Source organism: Anabrus simplex, chromosome 1 (genome assembly GCF_040414725.1).
Source record: "Anabrus simplex isolate iqAnaSimp1 chromosome 1, ASM4041472v1, whole genome shotgun sequence".
Taxonomy (NCBI): Eukaryota; Metazoa; Arthropoda; class Insecta; order Orthoptera; family Tettigoniidae; genus Anabrus; species Anabrus simplex.
This window is the reverse complement of record NC_090265.1, coordinates 115257348-115274515: the sequence shown is the minus strand read 5'-3', so window position 1 is coordinate 115274515 and position 17168 is coordinate 115257348. Positions and strand designations below refer to the sequence as shown.

General features: G+C 39.3%; 1 protein-coding gene across 1 annotated transcript in view; it reads right to left on the bottom strand.

Annotated features, from left to right (window-relative positions):
* Nucleotides 1-426: 426 nt before the first annotated feature.
* LOC136884477 (vanin-like protein 2) overlaps nucleotides 427-17168 on the bottom strand; it is a 143243-nt gene continuing 126501 nt past the window's right edge. Inside the window, exon 7 of the mRNA XM_067156676.2 lies at nucleotides 427-2075. Within this exon, the coding sequence (XP_067012777.2) occupies nucleotides 1144-2075 (932 nt within the window). The 3' untranslated portion in view covers nucleotides 427-1143. The remainder of the gene's footprint in view (nucleotides 2076-17168) is intronic.

Below are 17168 nucleotides of genomic sequence, written 5' to 3'. Positions count from 1 at the left end.
TCAAGACTAATTCGTATACATTAATACTCATATATTCAACATTATAGAGACAAAATGACAGTTCAGCCGTGAGAATGCACAAATATCTTCAAACGTCAAAACCTTATCCTATATTGTATCCTGATGCTTGAAACTTCGAAGCAAGAGCAGTTCTGACTTACGATAGTTGTACAATATATGGAATTACTTACTGTTGTTATAGACCTCCCTTGTTTTTCTTCAGTGTATTAAATATTCTTCTCAATAAAAGTATTTACAAACTCTCACAGTACAAAAATAATTATAAGCTATATCTACACAGCCCTGTATACGGTAAACAGCTCTCTATATAAAAGGTCAAGTAATAATCAACCACAAATGCCACTCTTTGTGAATACATGAATATGTGAGTGACTGATAAATATTTCATTATTTTTCCTACAGTGACAAATCTGAGACATGCTCTGTCCTAATGACAGCAAAGCTTGTCTGGGAGAAGCTGAGAAAGAACCTTTCATTTCTGCCTTTAAGGACATGTACATCAACATTTTATATTTTTAGGCGCTACCACTACTACTAATCCTACTACGTCACGAAGTTTCATGAACCGTAACTTGGCAGTAAAATATAATCTGAAATGTGATATTTCTGATGATGATGATGATGATGATGACGAATGCCTGCTCGGGAAACAAAATATCACATTCGGGACAAAATAATTCGAAAATGATCATAGCTCTAACTGACGTCCTTTCTTTTTGAGAATATGAGTGTGAACAGTGATTATGTTTCATGAATGAAATATCCTGAAAATGTTTCATGAAACAAATTGTAAATAGCATTCAAATGAACATGACTGAAAAAGTTTCAAACAACTAAATGGTTAAAATGTTGGAGAACGGATGATGCCTAACTTAGTATTCAGTAGAACAGATCGAATAGAAACATGTCCACTGGTATGTACAACTTCTTAATGTGGAATTGTTCTTAGCTTTCAAGCATCATACATTTACTAAGATTTTTGTACGAGAAATCATTGCCATAATATGAGTCTCTTTATGTTATTGTTACCTTTTCAACTTGCTGTTGAAGAAATGAGGAAAATAACATTTTCCGTGTACTAGCTCTGAAATAAACTATAAAATTATCTGTGTTCCCTTTCAGCTACAACCTCGATGCACCACTGGTAGCCGTGGACTGTGCCTCAATGTACCCATCCCGATCATACACACGTCCGTACAAGGCCAAGCCTATTAAAGCATTCACATCTTCCTTTGTGTGTAGTTCCACTTCATTTTTGTCGTCCTCTTGAGCCTCTTTGACATTAAATTCATAAGTGCTGGAAGGAAGTGGAAGGACAGTAGCAGTAAGTGTAGTTGGCATCTGTAGAGATGAATGTCTTTGGAACTTGTCTCCACTTATACGGATTGATTTGAAGATTACATTAACTGGTCGGAAGCTGGAGTGTTTAGCTAGTCCACAAGTTGTAATGTCATTCTTCTTGGTGCATGGGATTATCCCACAAACCTGTATACCTGCTAGTCTTATCCCTGCAAATCCTCTGACACCATTGAACACACCAAGGCGGTAATAGTATCCACCACAGTGTTCCCTATCGCAGCTATCTCTTTCTCCTTGTACTTCTGGATTAGTATCAGTAGTGATTTCAAAGTGACAGCAGAACTCCGCATGACACAAATCGATGTCTGTATGACGAGTAGAATTACCAGAATTGTTTTCGATATCTGTATCCAAAAGTACTGTCTTGTATTGCCTGAAGTCATCCTGGAAGAACCGTAAACTGCCAATTGTGCTTGTGGGCACTTCTGACAACGGTACGGAACCAGAAAAGTCTGTGAATTGTGAGGAGCGGTTCAATGAATTCTCAGATATAGATATAGGTATCCGCGCTGGCTTCTTCGGTACTGTGTGGATAAGCATTTTGATGGACTGAGCTAAAGGCATAGTGACATCCAGAGGACCCAATCTTCCTGAGTATATTCCACTGCCGGCATTACCATTTGGAGGATTGTTGAATCCTGAAGCTAGTAGGTTCACATCCAAAGCATACGCCCATGCTGCCTGAGTTTCTGCAGCTGGAAAATGAGAAGGAAAGACCAAGTTATATGATGGCTCATGTAATAAACAAAGTTCTATGCTTTAAGTTCTAGGGAGACACTTTATTTGTCAGAAAATTTGGTCAGAAAATTTGGTCAGAAAATTTATCAGAAAATTTCGACCAATAAATCGAATTAGTTATCACCGGAGTATTACTCCTAAAATATATTTTTATTTCTGGTATTTATTTTCTAATATCAAATTCGGACTCGATCCCGGATTCATGTTTTGTGAGGAAGGGTAGTAAGGCTACAACAAATTTATTATTTTGATTGACTGCCTCTGTCTCATTCATGTCTTTGACAATATGAAAGTGACTGAGGAATAAGGAATGTTAGCAATACGAATCCTAATGCAGCCAGTATCTACGGTAAGTGATGTGAAAGGGTGAAAAGTCAGGTTGTGAGTTTTAATTACTGCATGGATGGGGTGAACATTTCTCATGGGGATCATTGTAAGTACCTAGTGTTAATATAGGGAAAGATCTTCATTGGGGTAACCACATTGAGATTGTAAATGAAGGTTACAGATCTCTTCACATATTATGATGGATATTTAGGAGTTGTAGTACGGATGAAAAGGAGAGGGTGTATAAGTCTCTGGTAAGACCAGTGTATGAGACCCTCACCAGGATTACTTGATTGGAAAAATGGAAAACAAAATCCAAAGGAAAGCAACTCGATTTGTTCTGGGTGATTTCTGACAAAAGAGTAGGATACGAAAGTGTTACAAAGTTTGGGCTGGGAAGGCTTGAGAGAAAGGAGACGAGCTGTCACTGGAGAGATGGCGTAGAATGACATTATTAAACAAGTAAGTTAGAGTGGTGATATTAAAAGTGGCAAAGATCACAATCTCTATATATGAAATCATTAATTCTGCCCGTCATTCAAAGCGATATTGAGAAAACGAGAAGGGTTCAACAGCTGAAATTGGTACTAGTTATAGATGGCTATGTCTTCTTTACAGGAAAAATAGAATGAACTTCCCAAAAATACAATGGACTTCCCACGACCACGTCTTTTAAACTTTTTTAAAAGAAAAATACGTTTCTGCCAGTGAAGTCGCTGTCGTATATTCACCATGACCATGTAGGTATATAGCTATATCTATCAGCATGATGTCAAATGCGTACATCCTGGCTTCTGTTGCCGTCCAGAGATATATTTGAGAGATTTAAACTGGTACCAGTTATGGGTTACAAGAACAATGCAATAATGACCGTCATAATTGAATCGTTCTCTGAAAAATACTTTGAGTGAAATGAATTCATTTTTTTTATTCTGGACTTTATCGATAAGCACGATACATAACAGCCCCCTCTGGTGATCACGGTCGTTAACGCGTCAAGTCTATGTTGTCTGACACCATGGTTAGCCGGTTCGAGTCCCGTTTGTTGAAAATACTTTTACCCTCAGAATGTTGGCTGGTAGGGTAGGGAAGGTGATGTTATAGAATTTCTAATCACTAGAATGCTTTCGGAAAGCCTGGATTAAATTCCAGACCTCCTTGCAGTTCTCGTATGGAGTGAGGGCATATGAGGCTTTTGGACCGTTGTATCTTGTCAGTTATACGTGTAAGTGTATAGTAATTAAGTGATACAAAATCTACACCGCAATGTATTAGAACACTTATTAAAAATACATTCGGTCATTTTCGGCCATTTAAGGAATGAAAATTAAAACAGGAAAATACAATACTAAATGAATCGATTTATTACCCTTTAAATGCATTTTTCTGAAGATTTTGTGTCTTTTAACAGTTCTTCTTCTTAATCTGCTTACCCTCCAGGGTCGGTTTTCCCTCGGACTCAGCGAGGGATCCCACCTCTACCGCCTCAAGGGCAGTGTCCTGAAGTTTCAGACTTTGGGTCGGGGGATACAACTGGGGAGAATGACCAGTACCTCGCCCAGGCGGCCTCACCTGCTATGCTGCGCAGGGGCCTTGTTTAATAGTTCTGCGTCCTTTTATTTACAGTTTCATAGAATTCCTTGCAAGGCAGTTTAAGTCCACAGTCGTCTGGAGAACTGTTTCTTACGTCAGTCCACTTGTAATATAATAATGAAAAAATCATTCACGTACCTTCAGGATATTGGGCACATTTCTTAGCAGAAACTTTAGAAAAGAAAAGAAACTAACCTGCTTAAAATATAATTTCGCTCAAACTTAAAATACGGTCGCGCAGACCACATCTTTTCGCTGAATACTTCATACAGATTGTCCAAAATACAGTTTACTTTCTAAACTGAATAAATCCACTACACATTCAAAGTCCTTGTACTCTATTTCCTGTCACATTGAACTTTTTTCAACTACAGATAACTATTACCTATTACCGAGCGAGTTGACCCTGCGGTTAGGGTCACGCAGCTGTGAACTTGCATTCGGGAGATAGCGGGTTCGAACCTCACTGTCGGCAGCCGTAAAAGCGGTTTTCCGTGTTTTCCCATTTTCACCCCACGTAAATGCTAGGGCTGTACCTTGATTAAGACCACTGTCGCTTCCTTTCTCCTCCTAGCCCTTTCTTATTTCATTGTCGCCATAAGACCTATATGTGTCTATGCGACGTAAAGCAAACAGTAAAGAAAATTTAAAAAATTAAAAAAACTGCCTTTGCTAGATTTTTCTGTCTTTTCAAGACAGCTTTAAAATATAGTAAATTTCAGTAAGATCTTGACATTTTCTTTTTTTTTTGCCAGGGGCTTTACGTCGCACCGACACAGATAGGTCTTATGGCGACGATGGGATAGGAAAGGCCTAGGAGTTGGAAGGAAGTGGCCGTGGCCTTAATTAAGGTACAGCCCCAGCATTTGCCTGGTGTGAAAATGGGAAACCACGGAAAACCATCTTCATGGCTGCCGATAGTGGGATTCGAACCTACTATCTCCCGGATGCAAGCTCACGGCCGCGCGCCTCTACGCGCACGGCCAACTCGCCCGGTCTTGACATTTCTAGTAATGCTGAGATAATGAAGTCAAGATGCTTCCAAAATATTTATCTTTCGCTCTCTGTCGGATGTTATCCTTGAATTATGACATTGTTTCCATGGTTTCTAAAATAATAATAATAATAATAATAATAATAATAATAATAATAATAATAATAATAATAATAATAATAATAATAATGTTGATTTTACGACACATTGACAACTTCCACGATTTTTGGAGATTCCATGATGCCAGAATATTGATCCGCAGGAGTTCTAAACCTATCGACAGAAGGTAGGTATACTTAAGCATTTTCAAATACCATTGAAATGAATATAAATCGAACCCGCCAACGCTCTACCGTCTGAGCCACTCAACCTGGAAACTTCTAAACTAGATCATATTTCTCAAGAATTTTGGCACCAGTGTTGTGTTGATTCTCTTTTTTTATTATTACAACTTCCCCCATGCGGAGGCTGCTACAAGGACAAAGTATGTCGACTACATAGTATTTTGTCTTCTAAGTTAGTGTTGGGTTTGCTAGTGTGCCAGGTAGAAAAATCACCACAAGGCTCAGGAATAAATTTGCAATATGTTTCTTCAAATGTTATATAGATGATTGCGGAGTATGGTCACTGAACCTCGTATTGCGGCGATAGCGATGTCGTGAAGTCGTGTCCGGCTGAGACCGAGAGAATCCCATAGTTGTACAAGAAATTTAGGGATTGTGCCTCGAGCTCCGATCATGAGTCCATGGACGGAAATATTGTCTAGGTGATATTTATCTTTATAGTAGTTTACAGTTGGCTGGTAAATTGACTTCTTTTCGGCTTCCACCTCTTCGGCCTGGCCAACGTGTGACTCGAAGCGTATTGTGGGATCTAAGATTAGTTCTTGCTTGCTAACTGGTTGAAAGGCTATCATGTAAATACGCCTGTTACTCCCGTCGATAGCTAGGCCAGAGACCTCTTCGTGCACCGTGAAACCGTGACCCTTCAGCGAGGACGCAATCATGTGTCGTACTGTATGATGGCGGAATTTCTCAATACCTCCCCGTGAGGACAGGCTCCCAGGACATGGGCAAGAGTTTCGTGCTCTCTGTGGCAACGCCGACAGAGACCTTCCCGGCACGGAGCGAACGGCGCACACATTCGCTGTCATCTTGATGGCTTCTCTCCATTCCGCACAGGATAAGCCTCGGTGATCTCTTATCCATTTGTTCCCTAGCGTGTATTCCTGGAATAGTCCAACGCCCTTTCCTTTGTGCGGCAACTTCGTCCATGACTGAACTTCTCTGTCTCGTAGTATCTGTCGGACTTTCCTTACATTGGGAAGATGGCTATTTTTGGACATAACTCGATCATTCGTTTCTATGCCTAGATTTTTCAAACAAATTATACGTTCTTGTTCTAAGTTCATAGTTGCATTAATGTAGCCATTATTTGCAAGCGATAATTTATTACAGATGTTAATATGCTGTAGTTTGGCTTTCCAAGTAGCGCGAAACAAACCGAAGCCTTAATACTTCCTTTCGGTGTATACCATGTGATCCGGAACGTCTGCTGGTAGTTGTAATAATTCTTTAGTTCCACTCCTTAATATTTTATCCGCATCTGATAGAAAAGTTTGAGGTATCTTGTTTAGGGAAGTAACTTGGAGTGGGTAAATAAGAGTAGGTGATATTGAATTATTTAGAATTGAAAATTTCTGGTCAGATTGCAGCAATGGTGAGCTAACAAGGGTGTCAATCTTGTTTCGTGTCTTGTCAAGTACGGCTTGTGGATCCAGTTTAAGTTCATTGATGAAATTCACACCTAAGTAACGAATCGCACTTCCGTTGCACTGTGATTTAATTTCACAGCCGTCATTAATGATGATATTCTCCTCCGTTAGCTGACCTTTCTTGATAGAAAGACAAGCTGATTTTGAAGCGCTGATGTCCAGGCCGAGTTCCTTAAATCTTTCTATGGCGATCCTAGCTAGTTCGGCAGCAGATTCAGTGTTTTTCCCAAACATTACCATATCGTCGGCGAAACACATTATAGTGAGGTTAGGCTCCTCGTTTGCAATCGAGTAACCATAATTCCTTGCTAAAGAATCTTCAGATAGTTCTTCCACAATATGATTGGTAGCGATGTTAAATAATGACGGTGACAAAGGGGAGCCTTGAAGCACACCGCGATTAATTTTGATGGGTTTTGTTCCCAGTTTTCGTGTCTGCATCTGTGTTACGTTTCCCTCTTGTAGAGCAATTATCAGTCTCGTCAGTTTTCGGGCACTCCGACCGACTCCAGTGTGCTCTGGAGGTGCGCATGTCCGACGTTATCAAAAGATTTGTGTACGTCGAGAAATATAATTCATGCTTCGTTCTCTTCTTGCCTAGTGTGCTGTACAGCGGCTTCCAAAATTGAGGTACTTATGAAAATACCGGGTGTATTGGTGAAACCCCTTTGATTGTCATGAAACGCAATGTAGTTCCGAAGCTGTTTATCAAGAACTTTCTCGATGACTCATCTAATAACTGAGCATATAGTAATTAGACGCCAGTTACTGGGATAATTTACGTCACCTCCTTTATGAACCAGAATTGTACGGGCTTTCTTGAAAGTCGATGGTACTAACCCTGTTGTTAACATTCTAGTGACGATGATTGCGATGTTTTTAATAGCTCGGACGATTACGTGGTCAGGACCGCTTGATTTTCTGTGTTGCCTGAATAATGTCTTCTTTAGATATGACCTGTTAGGGGTTGTAGGATAAAAAAATAGAGCACGACTAAGTAGTATTGTAGTGTAGTCGTATATTAATTACCTTATTGTTGTGTACTATCCCAGACAATATATCCCTCCGTTCATTTATTTTTTGCAAATAAGTTATTTTATTTTTAATTTCATTTTCTTCGTAAAGAATGGCTAAGGAGCGCGAGTGTACTTACTGTGGGTGTGGCGAGGCATTGAGGGGTATGAGGGAGGAGTTGGAAAGTTTGAAGGAGATAATTAGGATTCTCACAGAAGACAGGAAGGAAGATAGGACTCCCTCAAATAATGATTGTACAGGTTACAGTAGGTGTACAAGAGGGAGGGGAAGGAAAGGGAGGAGTTGTAGAAGACAGGTGGTCTAATGTTCTAAGGGGAAGGTGATTGCAGGCTAAGGGTTCTATTCAGGTTCAGAATTCAGGACAGGTGTCTGTGCGAAATCGGTACGAGTCACTCAAGGTAGAACAACAGAGGGAATATGAGGGACAGGGAACTGTTGCTGAGATGTGTGGAAGTAGGAGGAAGGGAAAAGGTAGGGAAGGGAAATGTAGAGTAGAGGATAGGAAAAGACAGGTGGAACAGGGTCATGGGAAGGAGAAAAGGGAGGAGGAAGTAGCTTCTGCAGCTATCAGGAAAGATAGGGCTGACCAGGAGGGGAGGGGATCAAATGAGGTGGGTAGGGTTGAGGCTCTGGTCATGGGGGATACCATCGTTAGACACGTGGGGAAAGTGTGTGGAGGAAAGGGAACCAGGGTAGATGTTATCCAGGAATTAGGTTGAGGCAGATGTTGAGGAAAGTAGAAGAGAGGGAGGAGGGGAAGGAGAAAGTGGTAGTGTTTCACGTTGGTACCAACAACGTAAGGCAAGCTGATATAAGTACCAACATAGTTGGAGATGTGTGGGATCTGGTAAATGCAGCACGGGTGAAGTTTAAGAAAGCGGAGATTGTTATTAGTGGAATACTGTGTAGGAGGGATACTGACTGGAGGGTGATTGGGGATTTAAATGAGACTATGGAGTGGGTATGTGGAAAACTGGGAGTGAAATTTCTAGATCCTAATGGGTGAGTAGGAGATATGGATCTGCGCTCGGATGGCCTTCATTTAAACCGCAGTGGTACGTATAAGTTAGGAAATTTATTTGGAAGTGTAATAGGGAGGTACATTCGGGGAAAGGGGATGGCCTAGGGAGCGGTGATAAGGGAACAGAGAGCTGGAAATCAAGTGGGGATGGCATAAAATGGTTAGTGTTGAACTGTAGAAGTATTGTAAAGAAAGGAATAGAATTAAGTAATTTAATAGATATATATTTACCAGATATTGTAATAGGAGTTGAATCATGGCTGAGAAATGATATAATGGATGCAGAAATTTTCTCACGGCACTGGAGTGTGTATCGTAGAGATAGGATAGGAATGGTTCGAGGGGGAGTGTTCATTCTGGTGAAAGAAGAATTTGTAAGGTACGAAAAAGTTAAAGATGAGACACATGAAATTCTAGGTGTAAGGCTCATTTCTAAAGATAATAGGCAACTTGATATATTTGGAGTGTACAGATCGGGAAAGGGTAGCACTGACGCGGATTCGGAATTATTTGATAGGATAGTCAGCTATGTGGGAAACGACATGGAAAGAAATGTGATTGTAGCGGGAGATCTGAATTTGCCAGAAGTCAATTGGGAAGGAAATGCAAACGACAGGAAGCATGACCAACAAATGGCAAATAAGTTAATATGGGGAGGACAGCTGATTCAGAAAGTGATGGAATCAACCAGAGGGAAAAATATCCTGGATGTCGTGCTGATAAAACCAGATGAGCTCTATAGGGAAACTGAAGTAATAGATGGTATTAGTGATCATGAAGCTGTCTTTGTGGTAGTTAAAAATAAATGTGATAGAAAGGAAGGTCTTAAAAGTAGGACTGTTAGGCAGTACCATATGGTTGATAAAGCAGGCATGAGGCAGTTTCTAAAAAGTAACTATGATCGGTGGAAAACGGTAAATAAAAATGTAAACAGACTCTGGGATGGGTTTAAAGAAATTGTTGAGGAATGCGAAAACAGGTTTGTACCTTTAAGGGTGGTGAGGAATGGTAAAGACCCACCTTATTATAATAGAGAAATAAAGAGACTAAGAAGGAGGTGCAGACTGGAAAGAAAGTGGCTGTGGAAGTAAGGAGAAATTGAAGGAACTTACTAGAAAATTGAATCTAGCAAAGAATACAGCTAAGGATAACATGATGGCAAGCATAATTGGCAGTCATACAAATTTTAGTGAAAAATGGAAGGGTATGTATAGGTATTTTAAGGCAGAAACAGGTTCCAAGAAGGATATTCCAGGAATAATTAATGAACAAGGGGGGTGTGTATGTGAGGATCTTCAAAAGGCAGAAGTATTCAGTCAGCAGTATGTAAAGATTGTTGGTTACAAGGATAATGTCGAGATAGAGGAGGAGACTACGGCCAAAGAAGTAATAAAATTTACATATGATAACAATGACATTTTCAATAAGATACAAAAGTTGAAAACTAGAAAAGCGGCTGGAATTGATCAGATTTCTGGGGATATACTAAAGACAATGGGTTGGGATATAGTACCATATCTGAAGTACTTATTTGATTATTGTTTGGTCGGAGGAGCTATACCAGATGAATGGAGAGTTGCTATAGTAGCCCCTGTGTATAAAGGAAAGGGTGATAGAGATAAAGCTGAAAATTACAGGCCAGTAAGTTTGACATGCATTGTATGTAAGCTTTGGGAAGGCATTCTTTCTGATTATATTAGACATGTTTGTGAAATTAATAACTGGTTCGATGGAAGGAAATTCGGTTTTAGGAAAGGTTATTCCACTGAAGCTCAACTTGTAGGATTCCAGCAAGATATAGCAGATATCTTGGATTCTGGAGGTCAAATGGACTGTATTGCGATTGACCTGTCTAAAGCATTTGATAGGGTGGATGATGGGAGACTACTGGCAAAAATGAGTGCAATTGGACTAGACAAAAGAGTGACTGAATGGGTTGCTATATTTCTAGAAAATAGATCTCAGAGAATTAGAGTAGGTGAAGCTTTATCTGACCCTGTAATAATTAAGAGGGTGATTCCTCAAGGCAGTATTATCGGACCTTTATGTTTTCTTATATATATAAATGATATGAGTAAAGGAGTGGAATCGGAGGTAAGGCTTTTTGCGGATGATGTTATTCTCTATAGAGTGATAAATAAGTTACAGATTCTGAGCAACTGCAACGTGACCTCGAAAATGTTGTGAGATAGACAGCAGGCAATGGTATGTTGATAAACGGGGTTAAAAGTCAGGTTGTGAGTTTCACAAATAGGAAAAGTCCTCTCAGTTTTAATTACTGCGTTGATGGGGTGAAAGGTCCTTTTGGGGATCATTGTATGTATCTAGGTGTTAATATAAGGAAAGCTCTTCATTGGGGTAATCACATAAATGGGATTGCAAATAAAAGGTACAGATCTCTGCACAAGGTTATGAGGGTGTTTAGGGGTTGTAGTAAGGATGTAAAGGAGTGGGCATATAAGTCTCTGGTAAGACCCCAACTAGAGTATGGTTCCACTGTATGGGACCCTCACCAGGATTACCTGATTCAAGAACTGGAAAAAATCCAAAGAAATGCAGCTCGATTTGTTCTGGGCGATTTCCGACAAAAGAGTAGCGTTACAAAAACGTTGCAAAGTTTGGTTTGGGAAGAATTGAGAGAAAGAAGAAGAGCTGCTCGACTAAGTGGTATGTCCTGAGCTGTCAGCGGAGAGATGGCGTGGAATGACATTAGTAGACGAATAAGTTTGAATGGCGTTTATAAAAGTAGGAAAGATCACAATATGAAGATAAAGTTGGAATTCAAGAGGACAAACAGGGGCAAATATTCATTTATAGGAAGGGGAGTTGGGGATTGGAATAACTTACCAAGGGAGATGTTCAATAAATTTCCAATTTCTTTGAAATCATTTCGGAAAAGGCTAGGAAAGCAACAGATAGGGAATCTGCCACCTGGGCGACTGCCCTAAATGCAGATCAGTCTTGATTGATTGATTGATTGATTGATTGATTGATTGATTGATAGGTCGTTAGTCTCCATGAGTTCACTCTCAGTGCCTTTTTGAGGGTATTCTGGTCTTTTGTGGTTGTTCGGCCTAGAAAATATGTCCGAAAAGAATGTGTGCAATACATCTTCTTTCAGGCTGCAAATTGGTCGTTCGTTTGTGAACATATTGCGTATGGCTTTTCGCCGCTGATTGTAATAGTAGAACTGAGTGGATTCATACATTTACTTCCTTCTTCTCTTTTCTCTTCCCTTTTTCGTTGATCTTTCAGTGTTTGAAGAGGTCCTATATGAACGTGGGGCAGAATTAAGTTGGCCTTTTCTTCTCAGTTCATAATATTTCTGGGCGGGGTGTTTCGGCCCGGGGAGAATATGTGGCACTGAAGCTAAGAATTGGACAAAGTCATTAACGGCTTCATCGAAGTGTTCGTCTGTTAGATTTTCAGAAGACTTTGATTTCCATTTAATCAGATCGCGGTTGTACTCGTCCATATTTGGAGCTGGAGTAGTAGCGGTATTGGTTGTGGTTTCATTGGACCGACGATTCTCTGGGGAATTTCGTAAAATACTGATTTTACTATGCTTCTTGACCAGGGCATCTCTGTGCACTGCAGGGTGAGCTCTGCTAACGTGTATGCTTACGCCCCTGTCGGATCGATAATATTTTCCACAGTGCGTGCATTGTGCACCATGTGATTGTTGTTCGTCGGAAAGATTATTAGCCATATTATGAACATGTATATGTGACCATATAACTTACGACTGAAATATTCTTGTCGATGCACTGTTATCCAGAAAAGCATATAAAACGAGCCACGTGATCTTCTAACATCACTGCTGTGTCGACTTGATTTTCTGAATGAGGCAACGGAATACTAGAATATATGACAATCACATAACAGGCGACACGTATTAAAGTTAACCATACTAAACTTTTCAACTATCAAAAATCTACACCACACGAAAAAATTAAAGACTATATACCCTTCTAGTTCTCTCGGATAAAGGATGTACTCCACAAGCAGGAAACCGTGAAAAGGCTGTAAATTTAAAGTAATAAATGTCTTCCTTTATGATTGTCTCCATAAAACTGGGTCACATTTTACGTATACCTTTCGCCAGGTTTGAGTGAAATATAGATCATATCCTATGCAACACCAAACGAAGAGTGCAGGTTGTCCTTTGTACAGAAGAAGGGCTTCTCTCCAGTAAGTATCGTTATGTGTAGCCGGAGGCCACTTCGCCTAGCGAATAGTTTGTTGCAATCCTGAAACTGAGAGAGTCTTTCCCCTTTATGAAGAAGCAAGTGGGTGAGAAGATTACTAAGTAGACAAAACGTCTTATTGCATTTCATGCAGGGGTTTGGCTTTTCTCCAGGAATGCTGTAGCATTTATTTTATATTTTTCCGACAGAGATTTACAATAAAATAATAGAAAAACAGTCTACTTCAGCACACCCCAGATATCTTTGTTGTAATCGATTTTATGAATTAAAACCCATCATATATACCCTTAAATTAAGTAACAACATACTTAAAAATTGTAGGACTTGTGATATTAAGCACTGCGTTCAACTTGATGCCATTTATCGATAATCGGCTCGTGATTCAAGTGTTTTTCCAAAGTGTTAAATAAAATGAATTCATGTAATAAAGTTTCAGGGTGAGGAATATTTCCATATTTTCCGGAATGGCATGTTCTAATTCATATCCGAGTCTCGATTAAGCAAGACTCCGTGTTATATAAGTCCGATATAAACAAAATAAAATAAAATAAAATAAAATAAAATAAAATAAAATAAAATAAAATAAAATAAAATAAAATAAAATAAAATAAAATAAAATAAAATAAATAAAATAACTTTCGCGTTTCCATCAGTGCCAGAGAATTCAATTGCTTTGCGATTCGAGTTTAACCGGTCTCTTCTAGTCGGTATCACACTAACCGCGCACCGCAACGACTCCATTGTTTCGCGAATCGAGTTTATTAACACCAACTGCTATCCAATTACTATTTTGCGGCTTGAATTAGATGACATAGTTTTTAAATAATTTGTTTTACGTCGCACCGACGCAGATAGGTCTTATGGCTACGATGGGACAGGAAAGGACTATGAGTGTGAAGGAAGCGGCCGTGGCCTTAATTAAGATACAGCCCCAGCATTTGCCTGGTGTGAAAATGGGAAACCACGGAAGACCATCTTCAGGCTGCCGATAGATGGGTTCGAACCCGCTATCTCTCGAATAGTGGATACTGACCGCACTTAAGCCACTGCAGCTTTCGAGCTCGGTGATGCCATAGTTTTGATTCTCTTACAGGTTACCCGAACTACGAGATCCCAGGATGCAGAGAGTGGATCTTCAAAATGATATAAGTTCAGATTTAAATGATCTACCTCACGCGGGACGCCAATTTTCTATTTAAGTAAGATTTCTATTGTGTGTTTATATTGTAACGGACTCCTCACTTCACCGGCAAGTACTGTTATGAACCTCGCCACGCACATAACCTTTTTCTACTATTAATATGGGCTTACCCTCATCATGATATAAACCGCATTTTCTCTTCAACTGGAACTTACATACTTATGTGAATTTGCACACATCATACCTTGCACGAACTCTGCTCTATCCACCTTTACGATTTACGATAAACTAACTTCCTTTTCGCCACCTGACGTCATGTGACATCGCCTGCTTTGTCACGCATGCTCCACTAACCTCTGGAATCTTCCAGACATATTTCTCATTATTGAACACTATAAATACCCGGCCTTCCTCTGAATGTGTTGAGATGGACTTTGGCCTGTGTGGGGGAAGGAACCTTTAACGTCATCTCCGTCCTTAGCGACATGTGCCCTGGACTCTCCATTTTCGGGCAGAACTACTTGGTTCAAGATGAGGTATGACAAACTGATAATGTCCTTATTGTAAATACTTCTATGTTGCATTTGGAACTATTTTCTTTGCATATTCTAACTGGGAGCAGTGCATTTCCAGGCCGAGATTTCACTTGTATTTTCTATATATAAGCCTCTATTGACTAACTAGTGACAATTTTCTTTCCAAATGTGCGTGTGGTATATCGGCAACTCTGCGACTCCTATACACACTTGTGCTTAATCAGTGTTTCGACATTTATGTTTTTGCATACTTCGAAACTGTTTCATTGTAGTATACAGTGACTTACGCCTGCATGACAACGTTAATTTGTGCCTATTCGGGTGATAATTGAAGAGGTGGCGACTTTCATATTACATTTGGACTTTTGCTTAGAAGACTTCATGCTGGTATACTCCAATCTTGTAACTGTGTACATCCTTTTCTTATTCTCGTTGTTCAACATTTCTTTTTGTACCGTATTCATCCTTTTCTTGTCTATCCCTTTCCTCTCCTGGCCTATTCTCTTATTTGCTTTCATTCTCTTGGATATTTTATTCTTGGTGTAACAAATTTGTATTATATGTGGTTGGGAAAATTCCGTATTTGTACAGACTTCTATTCATGTAATATTGTAAGAGCTTGATTTAATTCTTCTAATATATCTATTTCCAAATTTTATCTTGGTTTCTCATATATTTTCACCCGTCATGTCCCTTATTTCTCCTCCCATTCTCTTTTAATTTTCTAATATTGCAACGTTCCAGACGTCACAGTGTAATTATGTTAATTTTATTATGTGTAATTAATTCAGGAATTTAACGTCATGATATTTATCTTGGTATGTAATTTTATTATAATTCATGTTTGATCATTTGCTCACTATCATTTCATTACTTTGTAACTACGACTTGTAAACGAGGGCTGTATATCCTAATATTAACTTAGATTCTTGCGACATTCGTTTAAATTTAACTTGCAGTAGATTTTCCTCTATCTTGCCACATCACCGAGGAAGAAGGAAGGACAAATTTAGACATCAAATTCTGGGAAAAGCGAGCACGTGTTCAAGCGTTGTAACGACAGCTACTGTATTTCGACCAGAATAATTCAAACTGATCACCGCCTATATTTTCAAAGGAGCGTCATGTTGCCATGGATACTGAGTGAAAGGGCTAATAGAAGAACAGTTGATATCATGGTTGGGACCCATCAACTTTAATATCTGGAGTGGGGAGAGACGTGCCAACTGATTGGACCACGTGTAGCGACCTGTAATTAGAGCCAGAAAAGGTTATAAAAGGGCGTGTTGGAGCTCTTGGAAGGAATCTTCTTGATTATTCTTCTATCTTGTATTTCGCTTTAGGTCTGATAACTTGTCTTATGGTTGTTGTACCATAGTGGACTAGTGTGATAGTTTATCACTTCTACATTCATTACTTCGTTACCACGACGTGGTACTTAGAAATTTCTGAATGATGGGTGTATAGCCACTCTCATCAGGAAGTACGAACAGCTCTGTATTAGACCAGTTTATATCAGTCTAAGACAATAGGTAGTATTAAACTAGATAGAAATGAAACTTCAGTGCACATTTTCAGTAAAGTTGGAAGGATTATTAATTGAGTATCCTCTCCACATAACCCAAGGAGGTTTTTCTAACTATGACTTAGGGCTCATCTCCAATATATGGGATAGAGCATAACAGGGAGTGATAGTTTCAAAGCCATCATCCAATTAGTGGTTGATGCAATTTGCAAGGCAGGAATGGTACTTAGCTGCAGATGAAGATATCTCAAAGACGACCGGTGATGTCCCAGCTACAAGGATGGAAGCTTTCCAAGGACCAGCAGAACAAGACTACATGGTGAGCAAGCGAGTTAAAAGTATTGCAAGTTTTCGCGAAGTAGAGTCATTCAACTTTTTGTTAAATTCATTTCCTATTTTAAATTCAGTTCTCGTTAAACCGTCGTCATTTATATTCAATATAATAAATAGTATTTTCCTACTTTAATTTAATCAATCTGCCTTAATTAGCCTTTTGATTTCTAATTCTCCTGCTTAATGATTAGTGCACTATCACCCCATCCCTGTGATAAGAGTCCGTCCAAGCTTGATTATAAATTTTTATCTTTAAGTCATCAACTTAAAGATTGGCGCCCTTAGCTTGCATGGTTGCATTTCTCGTACAATAATTGTTCTCCAAAGAGGGAAAGTCACAATATGATCTAGCATGCTTTCCACTGCGCTATCTGTGGTTATTCTGGAATGCTTATTGGAGATCTTTTTTTTACCACGGCCTCCATTCTCAATTTGGAGTTTTAATCGCTGCGTAATATTACTACCTACCGTTTGAAAGTACTCGGTGTCACCGATACTTCGGATTTCCCTCGGCAGTATTTATAAATAAATAAATAAATAAATAAATAAATAAATAAATAAAT